This window comes from Saccostrea cucullata, unplaced genomic scaffold (assembly GCF_032062105.1).
Source record: "Saccostrea cucullata isolate Sc308-1 unplaced genomic scaffold, CSIRO_AGI_Scuc_v1 ctg204, whole genome shotgun sequence".
Classification (NCBI taxonomy): Eukaryota; Metazoa; Mollusca; class Bivalvia; order Ostreida; family Ostreidae; genus Saccostrea; species Saccostrea cuccullata.
Window position 1 is genome coordinate 937,852 of NW_026940736.1, and position 17,386 is coordinate 955,237.

Consider the following 17,386-nt stretch of genomic DNA (forward strand, 5'->3'; position numbering starts at 1 on the left):
TAATAATTCACGATATCTAATATGATAGCTTTTCAGAAACAACATTAAATCCGATTTAATTTAGTATTTTGTTGAAAAGAAAAGTTTATACAATATCTTATCAAAATATCTTGCTAAAACATTAAAATAAAGAGAATTAGAGAATTTTAAAGCTATAACTATTCTGCATTATCTTTTTTATCTTTTTTCAGAATCATGTTGTGTGTGTTTCAGCTTCATAAAAATGACTCATCTTTCTTTTTTTAAGATGATACATGATTCCTTAAAACTTTTATTTTGACTTTGACTCTACTACAGTGGACCTTCAGATATCCAGACCCCAGATATCCAGATGCTTCAGTATCCGGACAAGTTTTCATTGGGACAGACTTTTTAAATGTTATTTTGTCTTGTTTGACCGGTGATTCAGGTATCCGGACGCTTCACATATCCGTACAAATTGACTAGGAACCAAAGCCTCCGGATAAACGAGGCTCCACTGTACATGATCCACCTCTACAGATATTCATTCTAACATTGTTAGTGGTCCTTTAATTGTCATCACAGTGCCATAGAACCCCGACAAATTTCATTTGATATTCTATGAGCTTGCTTCTCTCATTGAGTTGTGTAAGAGTTAATGTGATTGCATGGTCAAGAAATAAGAAAACCAGTCAAAATTCGTATTTTCCTTGAATGACCTCACTGCAATCAGCCTATAGAATAATGAATTAAATTCGTCTGGGGTTTGAGAGCAATGTTGACTTAGGACACCTGACATTGTGAACTTGGCAGATATCTTGCATGCATAATTCTACATATCCTGTGTTGTAAACAAGAGAGATTTTGTTTTCGTGTAGGAATGTGTACACAATATTTATAGATCTTTCTAAATTTATTCTACTTTGCCTACATCACCCATAAACACCTGTCATCCTGTGATTTGGAATTCAATCAACCCTGGATAAATCAACTAACATCAATCAATCACTCATGGCTCAGTTGTCCCATTGATGAGTGAAGTTTTAGCTGTTCCATACCTTGATGAGTGAAGTTTTCTTTCTTGCATTATCCCAGTCATTGACCAGTTTCCCCCAGATGTCCCAAACATTTCCTGTTGCAGTGTCTATCAAAAATAAAAAATAATACAGATTAAAAGGGGGAAAAGAAGATTATTACATAAGTATTATATATTTTTGATGCAAAAAATTGACATTCTTCCTTCTCTTTGTGAGTGTACATTATTTTTTAAGTACTGTATAATAGTGGTTAATACCTCTATGTAATAGTAAAATGTATTGTATGCATAGTATAGAGTACATAAATATTTTATTATGAGAATTTGTGTGTGTGTGGAGGGGGGGGGGGGGGCATAACACATATATAAAGAGGAGTTCAATTAGGAAAGCTGGTTGAGGGATGAGGCTGGGGTGCTTATTGAAAGGCCATTGGTTGGGGGACGAAACAAAACAAGACTACCTGGTGGTATTTTTCGTAACTGTTCTGGTCTTTTTGCTAGAAGTCAAAAAAGTCAAATCCTATTGAACCAATACGAATAATGGTACAAGGAGCAGGAAAGCATATTTGCATGTTTTAATGAACAATTTTAGTCTCGGGGGATGGATGTACATGTTTGAATAGAGATTGCACATGTGTTAATTATTCTTTCAATCCATAGTACATTTTTGCCCAAAATTCCTCATTTTCAAGAGGGAAGCTAGAACATATAAAATGCATGTAAATGATAAACAATATCTTAAGGAAACAACATACTTCCTTTTGAGAAAAATAAATCCAGGCTCTCAAAACATTTTACGTAAAAACAATATCATATTTCTTTTCCATCTCACCTATCCCAGAATTCTCTTGGTCCTCTACAGATACGGCACTTGTAGATGTCAAGTTATTCAATAGTTTTCCAAATGAATTCTTGTGCTTATTTTTAATTCTATGCATTATCCTCAGACCGGTATCAATCTACACCAATGATATGCTCCAGAGAGGAGCCATCTTGTGTCTGTTTTTAAGGTAACAATAAACAATCCTGTCTTGACAACAAATATTGTTCTTCCTGCAATTTTGTTTCAAATTTTACAAAAATACTTCCCTTCCCTATCAGATCACGACCAGAGCTATGATCTGCAAACAATAATTGATCTATACACATCAACTTTTAAGTATTACTTTAATCAAAATACGCTATTAAAACCAGGAAATCTCTACTTTTGAATAGGAAATAAAATTCTAAATATATAAACTGAATTTACACTATGTATTTCCATAAAATATGATCATTTAATTAATTTACAATTCGACTTTATTCACTTTCTATTTGATGGTTGAATTCCAACTTTGTTAGAATACAGATTTGATTTTGCACTGTCAGGGTAAGACAAAATTCTCTTCTTAGTAAATAAATAAAAATAAATATTGTATTACAATTACCATCACACTGACTCATTTTTAGTTCTCAAAGTAAGTTCATTAATTTAATCTAACCCACAGGTGCTTGATGTTTTCTTTTTATAAATAAAAATTTCCCCATAATATAATAATAAAGTACATGCATGGGGAAATTTTTATTTACGAAAAGAAAGGTTAAAATCGCAAGTGCCTGTGATCTAACCACATTAGCTTTAATTTGTCTTTATCAAATATACCTGCAAGTATAGCACAATGTCATATATGCCTGACTGATTAAAACTATACATGTATATGCATCATTAATTTAAATGAATCATTCATTATACATGTATTATAGTGAAACCTATAATGCTCAAAATTCAAAAGAATGGACATTTTGAACCATTACAAGTTATATACATGTACCACCCTATCCTTCTAAAATATGTAAATATTATAGACCAACAACTTATATCTTAAAATTATTAAAAAGTGCCCATGGCAGGTTAATAGGGATGATACAATATCCCATTCAACAGAGAATTTTACCACTGTTTACAGGATTTTCTTTTAAAATTTTATCTTTCTTAATTAGTTTTATTCTTATATGCAGTATATAAATATAGCCTTAAAACCACAAAGTTTCACATTTATCTCTGTAAATCACTAGGGAGAGTTCTTACTCCTTAGCATTTTGAAATAATTTTGAAATTTCTATTTTCTGCCAACACCGTCATCAAAATCAAAAACCAATATGTATCTTAGGGGGGGGGAGTAAACAACTTTAAATTTTGGCCTTTTGGCATGTCATTATGGTTAAAACTGCGTAAATGTATATTGTGACACTGACTGGATGCTATATATGACCATATAGTGTCATAATTTTATAACCAAGTAAGAAATTAAATTTGTTAAAAAGTGTACTCTAAGTCTTAAGTTATATGTTATTTATATAAAATGCTGCTCAAGTAGGTTTTTAACTTGATATATGTACTATGTATGAGTTATTTACTACGTTGTTTGGTGTTTTTAATATACATACAACCATACTACCAAGTACAACTGAGTGAATTCTGAAATAACAATTACCAGTATACAATAAATGTTCCCATCATACACATTGTTGTCTTTTTTCCGAAGGTATAAAATACAACATGCACAGCTTCAATATATTTCAGTCTGGTTTTTATAGATAATATTGTATGAACACCGGAGCTAGAGTATACAATATAATGTCTGTTTTCCGAAGGTATAAAATACAACATGCACACTGTATTACACAATATAATACTGCAGTCTGGTTTCTTTATAGATCTATATTTCAAAATGTATAAATTTGTACACATTGTACATACTGATGTCTGGTTTCTCTATACATCTATATCATTGTACGTATTTTTATACATTCAATAGATACTCTCGTCTCTCAAGACCTCTACAGATCTATATAGATCTCAATCAGTGTATTTTTACACATTGTACATATTTTTGTCTTGGTTCCCTGTAGATCTTTATGATTATAATTGTACATATTGTATGTACTATTGTCTGCATGATTTCTATATCATTGCAAAAAAGTACCTACTGTCTGATTTCTCTATAGATCTATATCATTATAATTGTACACATTGTACATACTATTGTCTGGTTACTCTATAGATCTCTACAAATCTGTATATATGTACACATTGTACATTCTATTGTCTGTTTTCTCTGTAGATCTCTACTACAAATCTGTATAAATGTACACATTGTACATCCTATTGTCTGGTTTCTCTCTAGATCTCCACAGATTGTACCATTGTGTTAGCACACATTATACGTACTGGTGTCTCTATAGATCTCTATCATTGTATATACATGTATTAGTACACATCATACGTACTATTATCTGGATCCTAGGTGGACTGCTGGTTGCTGTAATGACTGTTATACGTACTATTGTCTGGTTCCTCTGTAGGTCTATATCTTTGTGTATATTTGTACACTCTATATGTACTATTGTCTGGTTCCTCTGTAGATCTATATCTTTGTGTATATTTGTACATTCTATACGTACTATTGTCTGGTTCCTCAGTGGACTGCTGGTTGCTGTAATGACTATTAGATGAGGTACTGGACACCACGCTGGACCCTGACCCCTTCCTGGAGTGACTGGGGGTCGGAGAGGGGGCAACATTGAGGCTCACAAGGGATTTCTCATCTGCCTCCAGTAACCTTAAACAAAAAATTACAATACATTATATAGTTACAGATTGTCTCTTTTAATTGATTGCCCTACTTTCGGGTTATTTTGTTTTTTGGCTTCTGCACATACGACTTCCAAGAATTTGACAAGTTGGGAAAAAAAGGTGATTAGATATAAAGGTGGGGGGGGGAATTTATGGATATCTGGTGTGCTTTTCTAAAAATGATTAATGTATACATACTTTTTTGGCCTCTAAAACAATTAACACTGGTAAGCCACATTTTTAGTACATTATGGACGTTTATGGAACATGCCTTTAATGCGTTTCCCCGGCCATACATCTCACCATATTTCACTCATTAAGCACTTTAGATTGGATCTGATCATTGCACAGAGACAAAGAAAGCAGGTCTATAAGCAGTAGATGATTTATAAGATGGTGACAGCTTAATAATCAACATGGCTTACCTGTTTCTCAATAAAAGAAACATTTCATTTACCACATGCACAAAGCAATATCTGATGCGTTAATGACAATTTTCTTTCATTTACCTTATGTAAATGAACGATTGACAACACCGGCAATTCATCATTTGTAAAGAGTAACTTCAAGGCTTTTTTTCTTAACCGCAAAATAGAATTCATCCATATCAAATTTAACAATTTGCATATATCAGGAAATTAGAGGAATATATTTCCCATGCAGTTGTTTGTAAAACATATGCTTTATGATAATATAGACTGAAATGGACTTATTTTACTTTGCAAAGAAAAATAATTTTAATTATTATAATACCTAAACAGTATTCAGGTATAGGACTAGTAACCTTCCCTGTATAAAACCTCCACTGTATAAATTACTGCTTTACTATTATAACTTTGCTGTCTGTAAAATTTGGGAATACTGTAAAGGTATGCCAAAAATTTTGGTGTAATTTAATACACAGGGTTTTAGCTCTTTGCAGATGAACACTTAAAAGAGTACTGACTATTTTAACGGTTTAAATTTTAGTGGACAATCATCAAAACGCCAAAATAAGCCAAAATTAGCACCCCACTAAAATTACCCGCTATTATAACTTTGCTGTCTGGAACAGTCAGGGTATATATGTGAAAGCATTTTTTTTAACCAAAAATATTGATTTTAAGAAAGGTCTACATTTCCATCTAATGTTTAAATATCAAGCAAAAAAGTAATTTCGATCCTGATCCATTCAAAACAAGGAGGCATCCATCTATGGGTGGATCTGTACATGCATACAAAAGTGTCCAACAACTGTGTATGTGTCTTAAAAAATAAGAACTCAATTAATTAAATAAGCTTAACATGACTTCACTAAACACACCCTTAGAAAACTATTGGGTGGTTACTTCCAAGATATAATAAATTTTTATACTATACTATACATGTAGTACACCCCTTGTACTTCAGTGTAAACAAAAACAAAACAACTCTTGCGACTTAAAATCAAAGGTTAAATTCGCACTTCCTCTACCTGCCAGCAAACACATTCCGACTCCCTCTTTTGACATCATCCACAAACTTAGTGAAATTTTCGTTCCATTTACTCTGAAGTCTGTCTACAGTTCTGGGAAACATGACAGAGTATTTGACAGTAACTCAGTGAGGTTTGGACAGGAAACACAACAGGAACTGGGATTAAGTTGTAGATGTGCGTGGTGGTTTGTTACTGAATTACTGCTCAAATTATATTTAGTTTTCAAGGGTCTACTCATCATCATCAGTATTTTACAAGTAGTCAAACAACATATTAAGTATTCTAATGAGAGGGGGCTTCTAGCTTAGGTTATGAACAGGAATGTAATATATTTGGAATTCTTATTTAAGCTACCCCTGAAAATATGCCTATGCATATATCAAACTTAAAGCAGGGAAATTTAAAACTAAATTTAAAGATGTTAACATAGAAAGGCCAAAAACTTACAGTTAATTTAAGCTATTTTAAATGTTTTATTTGTTATATATATGTACATCAAATTTATCACCATCATCCCAACCAGTTTCAAGAGCTATTTTACGTAAATCACAGTTTGTAGAAAATGTAAAAATATTGGTAGACCTCATTTTTACCCTACAAAATCTCATAATGTGCGTTCCCTGGGCCCCCACCAGGGCTTTGCCTACAAGGTGGCCACAAGAATTTACTTCAATTCCTGGATCCGCGCCTGCCAACCTTCTATATGCTAATTTTCCTTACAGAGTTTTGGGTAAGATCCCGGACTGGGGAATTGTCACACCTATAATGGCACAATACCCCAAAAATGCTGATATTGACCCTGACCTGGCGCAACCTAAGGAACCTAAGACATCCTTCTACTTTTTAAACCTCTCCTCTTATTTCAATTCTTATGGACTACCCTACCTATTTCAATGTGAGGTAAGATGTTTTTAGGTACTGTGGTAGATATCAACTTTGTACATTTGATATTCATGCAGTTTAGCTTAAAACAAGTACTAGATTAGCAAGTACAGGCAGTAAGTACAAACTGTAGTACATTTATCATAAGCAAGAAATGACCTTAACCTTTTCTTGGTGAAGCTAGCAGAAATTAAAGATGTATGATATGAATGCAAATGAGCTTTAAATTATCCATCTCATTTTCTCTTGTCTATTGCATTTGCATAGTTCAAGGATGTCTGAGAGAGTACTGTACATCTATTGAGATTTAACCTAGAAGTGTTCTCTTAAGAAATTGTATGTGGAACATTTTCATGCTTAAAATCCCCTCCCTACCCCTTAACCCCCCCCCTCCCATTTTTAAATCTATCCCTGCCTCCAACAGGTAAAGTCCTCTTGAGACATTTTCAGAATCCATAGTTTACAAACATTTCATGTTGCACAAAAACAACATCAATACCCCATTCACCATTCAATCAAAGAATAGGATCCATATACCATTGCTCAACTATATCTGGTGAACTATGGTAAATAGATTTTTTTCCCTTCATGTAGCTATATATAGGCATGTCGATTTAAAAAAAAAAGAGAGAGAGGAGTGAAATAACAAACCTATGAAATTCCAGTACAGGATCAATGAATAGAGACAATCAATTAGAAAAACAAATCTTTCCTTACTTATTAGCCTGCTCTAGCTTGGCTAGAAGCTCTGCATGCTCCTTTTCCTCCTCTGCGCTCTGTCCTCTGGGTTTGGAGGAGGCCTCTGGGGGGTCCGTTTTGGAGGAGACGACTCCATCGGAGGAGACCCCCGATTCTGAGGAGGACACAGGAACCTCAGGTGTGGACATGGAGACAAATCTAGCCTCGGTGTCTAATTCTCATTGTGTGCTCATGATGATTTGCCCTGCGGTCTACAAGACAAATAAAACAAGGTGTCAGTACCCAACAGGCGTAAACATTATATTCCCACACTTCATTACTGTGATCAATATCTATCTATGGAAGTTGTCAACTAAGCAATAATCTAAAAGCAATCCTGGTTCTCCGTGAGATATATACACTGAGGAATCTATACACCAAATGTGGACTGAATTCCACTTTGTGTTAATTTTTAATGTAGAAACCTTCCATTGTTAATAAGCAGAATATAACGAAGGACCATCAATTATAAACAAATACAGAGTTTTTAATATCAGTATACATTCACCCACATTCCATAACAATTGTTTATAAAAAACACTGTTAGAGAAATCCATATCTTTTATGCAAATGTCTAATTCATTATCAATTAATGTGTCAATGAATACAATGAATTGTCAAAAAAATTCACATATGAAATTCTACCATAAAACCCTCAAAATAACCTGTCAAACAGAGTCAGTCAAGTATAATGCTCAAGCATTTGGCGACTAATTCGTCCAGGCCATATTGGGTCACAGTGTTGCTATCCCAGGGCTCATTCCTGAATAAACTGGGGGGCATTTTAGATTGGTAACTGGTACAGACATGGAAAGTACACATAAATACACATAAAACCCCTTCTTATCTTTATACAGTGACATGCTTCATCCTTATCATGAGAAAGTCAGTGTCTGATATTCGTCATGAATCATCACACACTTTTGATTTAGCTTGAAGAAACTTCACTGCCACTGCAATGCATATAGCAGGATTTTTATTAAATGCAGCTGCAAATTTAACCACTTCATAAAATGACTGGATTTTTTTTTCTATCAAAGCCATAAGCAATGTAATTTTTTGTATTAAATTGAAGGCAGTACATTAACATTTACTTGTTCCATACCTACCTTAATTGCACATGCATCGTTCTAAATCACTTAGTAGAACATATATTACAGTAAGTACAGTGTATGACTTCCGTCGTCTTGCATAAAACCACATTATTAACCTTGTATAATAAATCAGTGGGCAGTATATGTATATGCACTTCAATCACCTTTCATTGCTTAAATATAGTGCTCTTATTTTTTGTCTTTTTTTTTCTAAGAATGAAAACAATTAACTTGAAAAATATTTATAATATCATAACTGATAAACAAATACCAACTTACAAATTCTTTTGAAAATCTTGCTTAATTCCAAAACAACAACAATGTAATGCACACTTGTATCCGATACAACACAAGAACTTGGGAAGCAAAATTCGTAATAAATCCCCCGAAAAACAAAATGCTTTACTGCTCATTCATCAGTCTGAACCAATTGGCACTTTTTAACTTTTTCTGTCACTGGCTCATTCATTAACATGAGATCATACCAGGATGGAGTAACGTTAACGTCTCTCGTAGTGTGACTTGTCAATTTCTTGTGGCCCCCAGCTAGTATAATCGCTACAGTCACTCGTGTGCAATGGCTCTATACCTACACAGTGTCACATATAGCTTTTGACTGGGCCCCCATCATAAAAAGTTCCTTATTTTTCTTTAAAAATATTGTTGGAAAAAATTTATCTATTTATTAAGGAAGTATTAGCTTTCAGTGAATCTCGTATAAACTCTACATCACTGTCTTAACACCTGAAGCATGTCACATAATTATGACAGAATATATAGATCATATTGTTTTTGCTTTGACCGCACATTAAATTCTTTTATCATTGAGATTATTTATGTCTAATAAGTTTCTTTCATGACTTCTACAACAAGTGAAAAGCTGCATACATGTACATATATACCGGGGGGTACATATATTGCAATTCTATATCTACATGTTACATCTACACAGAACATACTGGGTAGAATTTATAACAAGTGGCTCACAGCAGCCCTCTGTTTGGCCAAGGGCTATAACTGGTTTGATTTCAAGATCAGAGATTAACACTTCTGGATATTTAAATTTCTATACAATGTATATGAAATGATTTATAAGTGCTGGGTAACAAAAGTTTTTAAGTCTGTCAACATGCTTAATGCACTATATATCAAGACAAAATCTCAACATGAAAGCAAAAATGATGACCTACCTCTATATAAACAATCTAAATTAACACATTTCTCTCAAGTGACAACCCAGAGTAAGTCTGAATAACTTTTTTTCTTAGATTTATCAATGACATATTCACTAATTTTCCCTGAATATGATACATGTATGACTTACATATCATGATATGAGATTTATCATGCTTGATTCTTTATATTTATGTGCTCATTCAGACCAAATTCTTACATATTCACAAGTGAGAAACGTACGTTACTAAAACAACATGATTATATACATGCGGACTCAAATGCATAATTATTCGAAATAAAATAAAGTATTTGACGTCTTTAAAATATGTCAATTACTGAATAGTAACAAAAGTAAAACACACTTACTGTGAACATGCTTATGAGAATTGATGCTTACATCAAAGTGATTTTTATTTCCTAAGGCTTTAAAAAATATTTTGAACTATATGAATATAACAAATTACACTTAGAATGAAACAAACATCCCTGGCACTCCGTTGATCCATAATAATAAGTGTGTTTCATTGTATAGGGAAATTGATATCCTTGAATGATAAGGATTTAACGTGATAAATACGATCATCATTACTTTGTAAAAATAATAAATAATAACAACAATAAATATTACATTCAAAAGTTTGTACAATCCATTATAAAATGATAGAACATTTTATAGTTATAATAAATATAGAATAAAAATTAATCTTTAATAAATAATAATTAATAAACAGACGTTTTGTGGTGTGAGGGACAAGACATCCCTCATAATTAAAAGTAAAACGTGCAAATTGATGATAACGCGTTTGTCAACAAATCTTGTGCTATTTGATGCATCTGAGGTATACGCAATGTTTTTTAATATTTATAATGATAGAACATTTTATCTACAGTTATAATAATCCCAGTAAAGTTCTGTGAATCTCTGAATAAAAATTAATCTTTAATAAATAATAATTAATAAACAGACGTTTTGTGGTGTGACTGTTGGGGTGAGTGCAGTCCTATAGATAATCATTAATTCAACTCAAAACTGAAAGAAATTAATTGCAATTTGGGTTTTTGACGTAAACGTGACATCACAATTTTTTGCATGCTTTTTCAGGATTTGAATGATAAACATGACGTAAATGTGAAATCACAATGCATGCTTTTTCTATGATAAAAACATGACGTCACGATGCATTGTAGTACGTAGTTATCGTATCAATAGATTGAGGCACAGTTATTTAGACTCTGATGTTTACAAAGAATCTTTATGGGTACATAGGAAATAAATTTGTTATCCAGGTTCAATCAAGGGTATGTAGGGATTTACCTAGGTTTTTATAACTTTTATTCCATACACCCTGAGGCCTTGAACCTGGATAACTAATAATATCCTAAAAATACTACATGAAACAAAAGGGTAGATTTTATAACAAGAAGCCCTCACTAAGTAACTGTGGTCCAGAAGTTCTCCATCAGCAGATATTTATTAACTATAGCTGCAATAGTGTAGTCCTTTCTATTTTTTTTTCCAATTGATATTTTCTGGAGAGACATACAATTCTACATCATCTCCATCTCCATAATGGTGCAAATATAACTATAATTTTAAATACGAGCAACGGTGCAAAATAAATTGTTTTTACATTCAACTTACTTCTAGTAAGTCAAATTTTTTATTCAAAACCTGTTGAATTTATGTGAAAAAAAAACTTATCGAGGCTAGTAGCTATGTACTCATGATCGATGGCTCTTTTGATTTCATTACAAAAAATGTTTATATCTCGACAAATATTGCACCGATAAAACAGGAATCTGTACAAAAATGGTCAATTAATTCCTGATATGTCTTTTTTTTATTCTCATTTTAGAATTTGGTAAAGGGGGTATACTATGTATCTCGACAAGCTATGTAGCTATAATATTAGGTCTAACATTAATTCCCATAATCATGATAATATATATATTCTTGAAGTCTCGATCAATCCCACAATTCAAAATATAATCTCAAGAAGAAAAACATTGCATATACATAATAAAACTGAGATCATTCACAGGTGGATTCCTTATTGATTTGATTCCATATTTCAATAACAGAACCAGAAGAAAATTAACATTTAAGGACTCGATCATTAAATGACTCACATCAGATTTGATTTTGCCACACGAAATTGTGATGCATATCTGTTGACATTGTATATATATAAATAATAAATGAAGACATATTCATTATCTTAATCCAATATATCAAACATAATAACCAGAATTAAAACTATTCAATTGAAACTTACAGGACCAGCATTTTATGCTTCTAAGTTCTCTAAGAAATACTGTCTTCTGTCTCACTTTCACAGGAAGTTGATTAAACGCCCTTTGACCCTGACCGCAAGTGTAAACAAAAATAAAAGTTCTTATAAATGATTTTTATTTTAGATGGGTTGATCATTTTGAAAAGAAATATAATCAATAAGAATGAAATTTGAAGGAAAAAATAAAATCTTACAGAAAAAAATTATGCTATATTATTCTTTATCAATAAAACGTTTACTGTCATGATAAAAAATAGAGCTTTTTGTATATCAATTTAAGCTTTGTTTTGACGCCGACGAGAAAAGTTTTAATAAAATAAAAGTATTCATTATATATCCATTTAATCTCTTTATTTCAAGTCCTTTTGGGTCGTTCTTAATTTCCTTTTGGGTCCTTTTGGGTTCCTTTTGGGTCCTTTTGGGTTCCTTTTGGGTCCTTTTGGGTTCTTTTGGGTCCTTTTGGGTCCTTTTGGGTAAAAGCATGGCGGACGATTTGCCTGAAGGATGGGAAAGAAAAATGAGCCGGTCTGCTGGTTAGTGATTGTTTTATTGTTAGTAAACATAATGCACGGTTTAAAAAGGTGATGATTAATTTCTTGTTCCTTTTATACGACTTGCCATTCTTAATGGAGGGTAGGGAAGGGGTATATTTTCTGATCTTACCAGAGTAAAATCTTTGATCTCCAGTTTCATGGCATTTAAACAATGGGCAGCAAATTAGAGAATGAGAAAAACATCATTTGGCATTGCATGCCTAGCGAGGAACGGGACATGGTGAGGCCAGAGGAGGTTAATTAGTACTTCATCCACCCTAATCTGAGCGAGATTTATAGAGACTAAAACATTTTAGTCTGACGTCTCTTCGAATCTCAGACCAGTATCACACAAATTGGAAATCTTGCATGGACTTCGACCTTTCGTTTTGATCAATACAGTCTGAAATGAATTAGCTGCCCACTTCTGCTTTTCGCTTTGGACATCATTTTAAGAAACTCTTACTGCAAAACTTTTGTTTCTTACCTAAAAAAAGGTTTAAATACAGGAAAATAATATGTTGATGGTGCAACTGTTTTGGCGAGCGCAGATACTTATTCAGTTTTAATTTAGATCGGGCTCATCAATCAAAGTCTGAATCTGAACAGTGCGAATATTTAATCAAAAACCTTTAATTTCCTATTTATCCGCTTTATATCCATTATAATCAAGGCAAGTATATAATTTTCTTTGAACATCTTGTTTATGCAAGAACATAGTTTTTGGCGAGATGCATTTCCTTAAGGATTATGGAACCACAGGTAAATTCAAAAATAAATTCCTTTGGATCAATATGCAAAGTCTGATTCAGAATTTTCTCTTCGTCCAGGCGTAGCTTTAAGAGCATTTAAGAGCAGTGCTCACTATAAAGTTGTTGATTTTTCATAGCAGTGTCCTATTCGTTTAAACCTCTGATGCTGAAGAGTTCCAGCAATATTCTGCTTCAAATACTTTGTTCTACTACAGTTAAACTTCTCAAAGTCGATTGGTTCCTAGAAAAATTTTGAGATATCAGAGGATTTGAGATATTGAGGGTAAAACACTTAAAGAATAACTGCATGGGACTTAAAAATTTCTTCGACATATCCATGGTATTTGATATATGGGTGTTCGAGATAGGGAAGTTTAGCTGTATTATATTCTGTAGATATTACCGTATCTATTATAGTACGAATAATCTTGAATCATTGTTACCTTTCAATGGTTGCTGCCAGCATGACCTAAACAAGAATGTTGGAATGCAAAATATTTGACATTTGAAGGCCACATAAGACTGTTTTGGAGTGTTTAAAGTTAAATAAACAGTGTTAATAATCAATATCAAGATTGGGAGTAAATATATGGTTAATAAATGGATACCGTGCTTAAAACCTGGGGAGGCATATAATAAATACAAGAAATGGTACACCCTTAGTGTGCAACAAAAATGCATCACCATAGATTGTAGATCGAAGGATTTTACAATGTTACGATTTGTAGATCTGTAGCCTGGGAGGATAGATATTTTCAATATAAATACATAACACCTTTATATTAATATTTGAAACATGACATGATATGTATCATAGTATTTTGAATTGGTTATAAAAATTTTGTATTGGTACCAAATTGTGCTTGAAAGCATGGGAAATTAATGGATGGGAGCCCAGAAATCTATTGATAAATTTGATTTTCTCAGGAGGTGGTTGTTGAGAGGTCAACCCTCCTTCTTTATATTACAATAATATTTTTTTTTAAAAAGAGAGGAAAAAATAACTTTTTGCTCCATCAATTGTTCAATGAAGCATGTTAAAAATATCAATGAAAAAAAATTTAATATGTAATAGTGATGTAACCATCAGGCAACTAAATTATAATTATAAAGAATTCTCAAGAAAAATTATTAAATGATTTTGGGTATGATTAATCTTGAATAAAAATGTCAAATTTTATGCAGTGAGACGTAGTATATGTATCTATGAAATGTTATTATTTCTATTTAAACAGGCAAGGAATACTACTTGAATATTTATACCAAGGAGAGTCAGTGGGAGCTACCCACAGCTCCAGCTGAGAGGAGTCCGATGGTTCAGTGTTCACATCTACTGGTAAAACACCGAGATTCCCGAAGGCCGTCATCATGGAGAGAGGAAAACATCACACGGACCAAGGACAAAGCACTGAAGATTTTACAAGGTGAATATTTGAGGGTAGAGATACTAGAGATAAAATTTCAGGCAGAGCCATGTGGTGGAAATAGGCAGTATTAAATGTCATCTCCTTATTCTACTGTCTAATATTATGATGCATGTACTGAGTAATGATAAGGATAAAGTTGCTTTGAATTAAAGTACATGTAGTCCAAAAGGAAAGGGCTCTGGAAAAATTTGATTTTTGAACAAAGGAATGTATACCATCAGGACATGTCTGTCAAATATCAGCATGCATATTACCATGTTGCTGTTTAAACTAGTTTTTTTCATCAAATGACAAACTGTTATCTTCCTTGTTTAATTTGATTCACGGGAAACAGATACCTTCATGTATAATAAACCAACTAGGGAAGATTTACTTTGGTATTATTTGTATTACATGTACTATAATAACGTAATAGAAGGAGAAAGTTTTCCTTGATTTTTTTTTCAAACATCATCATAGTTAATAGGGCATATCTATTCCTGTTCATGATTTAATCTACACAAATTTGAAAATATTTAACATTTAAAACTTCCTTTCATGATCTTGCAAACTCAGAAACTGTTTTAGGGGGAAGGCAGTGAAGATCTGTTCTTATGAAGTACTAGACTTCTTTCCAGAAAAGTCATAAATAATAAAGAATTATAGATTAAGTTGACAGTATAGTCTTTCCAGAAAAGTCATAAATAATAAAGAATTATAGATTAAGTTGACAGTATAGTTAAGAGGACAAGATATGACAAAATCAAAGTGAACGCTTCCGTATAAATCCGTTTCTTTAGACCATAGCCACTTAAGAATAAATGTGATTAAATTAGGAACCAGTGTGCAGTATTGACAAATTTTACTGCAAGAGGATTTAATAAAAATCTACTTTTCCACTTACCCCAATCTGTTGTTCTTTTTCTAGGTTACAGGGATCAAATTACGAGTGGACAAGCCACTTTTGAGGAGCTAGCTTCCCAGTACAGCGACTGCAGCTCAGCCAAGCGGGGTGGGGATCTGGGGCCATTTGGGAGAGGACAGATGCAGAAACCGTTCGAAGACGCTACTTATTCAATGAAAGTAGGGGAGCTAAGTCAACCCATCTCGACAGACTCAGGTGTGCACATCATACTAAGGACGGCTTAATGTCCTGTTGCTACTGTCATAATGCTGGGCATTGAGTATAAATCTGACAGACTTCTCTACCTGCATCACCGTTTTCTTTTAGTTGGTGCATAATTAGTCTCAGTTAAAATATGCCATCTTGAATGAACAAAATCCCTATGAACACTGTAATATTTTCATGCCATGGAGGAAAAAGCAATGAAAATGTGTTTGGTTGTAAGTTGTAAGTCACAACAATTGCCTCTGAAATTTAAAAACTGCCAAGAGTGACGATAATTTTGTTTTTGTATATGATCTACCTTTGTTTAACTTTTGTAATGTTAGCTATTTCATGTAATATTCAATGTTGTCATGTGATTTCAATTCTACTTGAACTGTTTTTTTATAGTGCTAATAAATTACATGTTCAATGTTCTTCATATATTTTTTTTCCTATAGCCTGTTTTACTTTTGGAAACACCTAGAAAGTATTGTTCTATATAGCCCCACCCTAAAACTAGAGCCCCTGAACCTGGGTCATGAAATTCACAATTTTGGAAGAGGCAGCCTTATTCAGCATAGTTAGTTTGGTAACATTGGTTAGTTTATTGTCAAAGAAATGTTGTTTAACATCCTTCTCTAGTAACATTGGTTAGTTTATTTTTCAGAATCAAAGAAATTTATGGAGACACCACAACTTGCTGGAAATTCACAATTGTGGAGAGGCAGCCTTATTACAAAATTTAGCAGTGAGAAAAAGAATTTCAAAGAATTTATCATTTTTTATATAATCTATGTGCTAGCACTAGAACCCCTGACCTGAAGCACCTGAACTGCGACACAGGACCTCAGTTTATACAGTCTCATCCAAAGGACCAGTCTCCATGTCCCACAGAGGGATTCGAACCCATGATCAACTCCTTACTTTGTGACTCTAGAGCAGAGGCTTTAACCACTGTGCCATGCATGCAACAAAACTAAAGGAAGAAAAGAATGTTGTTTTGTAAATGGCCCAATTTTCTGTATTTCTCTTAAAATGGTGCCCTTTGAATACATGTATTCATTGAATTACAACAAAACAAATGAAGGAAAAGAATATCATTTAATATCTCAGCAGTATTTATAAAACCCCAGAATTTCATACTTGGGTAATGTAGATTGACATTCTTCTGAACCACTGGGCCAGAAAAGAAACTTATTTGAACAAGGAAGATTTCTCTTAATTAACAATTGCATGCTTAAACATTTCAGAATAACCAGACTTTTGATGAAAGTATGAAATCATTTTTATGATAATGTTTGAACCTTTTAAAGAGAAAACATTATCTCTTCAAG

General features: G+C 32.9%; 2 protein-coding genes across 8 annotated transcripts in view; one reads left to right on the forward strand and one right to left on the reverse strand.

Annotated features, from left to right (window-relative positions):
* LOC134256163 (ecotropic viral integration site 5 ortholog-like) overlaps positions 1-12,326 on the reverse strand; it is a 32,064-nt gene extending 19,738 nt beyond the window's left edge. For 2 of the 7 annotated variants that reach the window (XM_062738783.1, XM_062738790.1), the window contains exons 1-5: positions 12,236-12,326; positions 7,669-7,901; positions 4,442-4,599; positions 1,459-1,494; positions 1,020-1,105 (exon numbers count right to left, since the gene is read on the reverse strand). In XM_062738783.1, the coding sequence (XP_062594767.1) occupies positions 1,020-1,105; positions 1,459-1,494; positions 4,442-4,599; positions 7,669-7,838 (450 nt within the window). In that variant the 5' untranslated portion in view covers positions 7,839-7,901; positions 12,236-12,326. Of the gene's footprint in view, positions 1-1,019; positions 1,106-1,458; positions 1,495-1,829; positions 2,105-4,441; positions 4,600-6,066; positions 6,218-7,668; positions 7,902-9,062; positions 9,245-10,356; positions 10,373-12,235 lie in introns of those variants that run through there. The other 5 variants (XM_062738785.1, XM_062738784.1, XM_062738786.1 and 2 more) reach the window with 5 other exon arrangements.
* A 408-nt stretch (positions 12,327-12,734) lies between these two features.
* LOC134256184 (putative peptidyl-prolyl cis-trans isomerase dodo) lies at positions 12,735-16,486 on the forward strand. Its single transcript, XM_062738835.1, has 3 exons — positions 12,735-12,786; positions 14,774-14,962; positions 15,873-16,486. The coding sequence occupies exons 1-3, from the start codon at positions 12,735-12,737 to the stop codon at positions 16,091-16,093; spliced, it is 462 nt and encodes a 153-aa protein (XP_062594819.1). The 3' UTR covers positions 16,094-16,486.
* Positions 16,487-17,386: the final 900 nt, after the last annotated feature.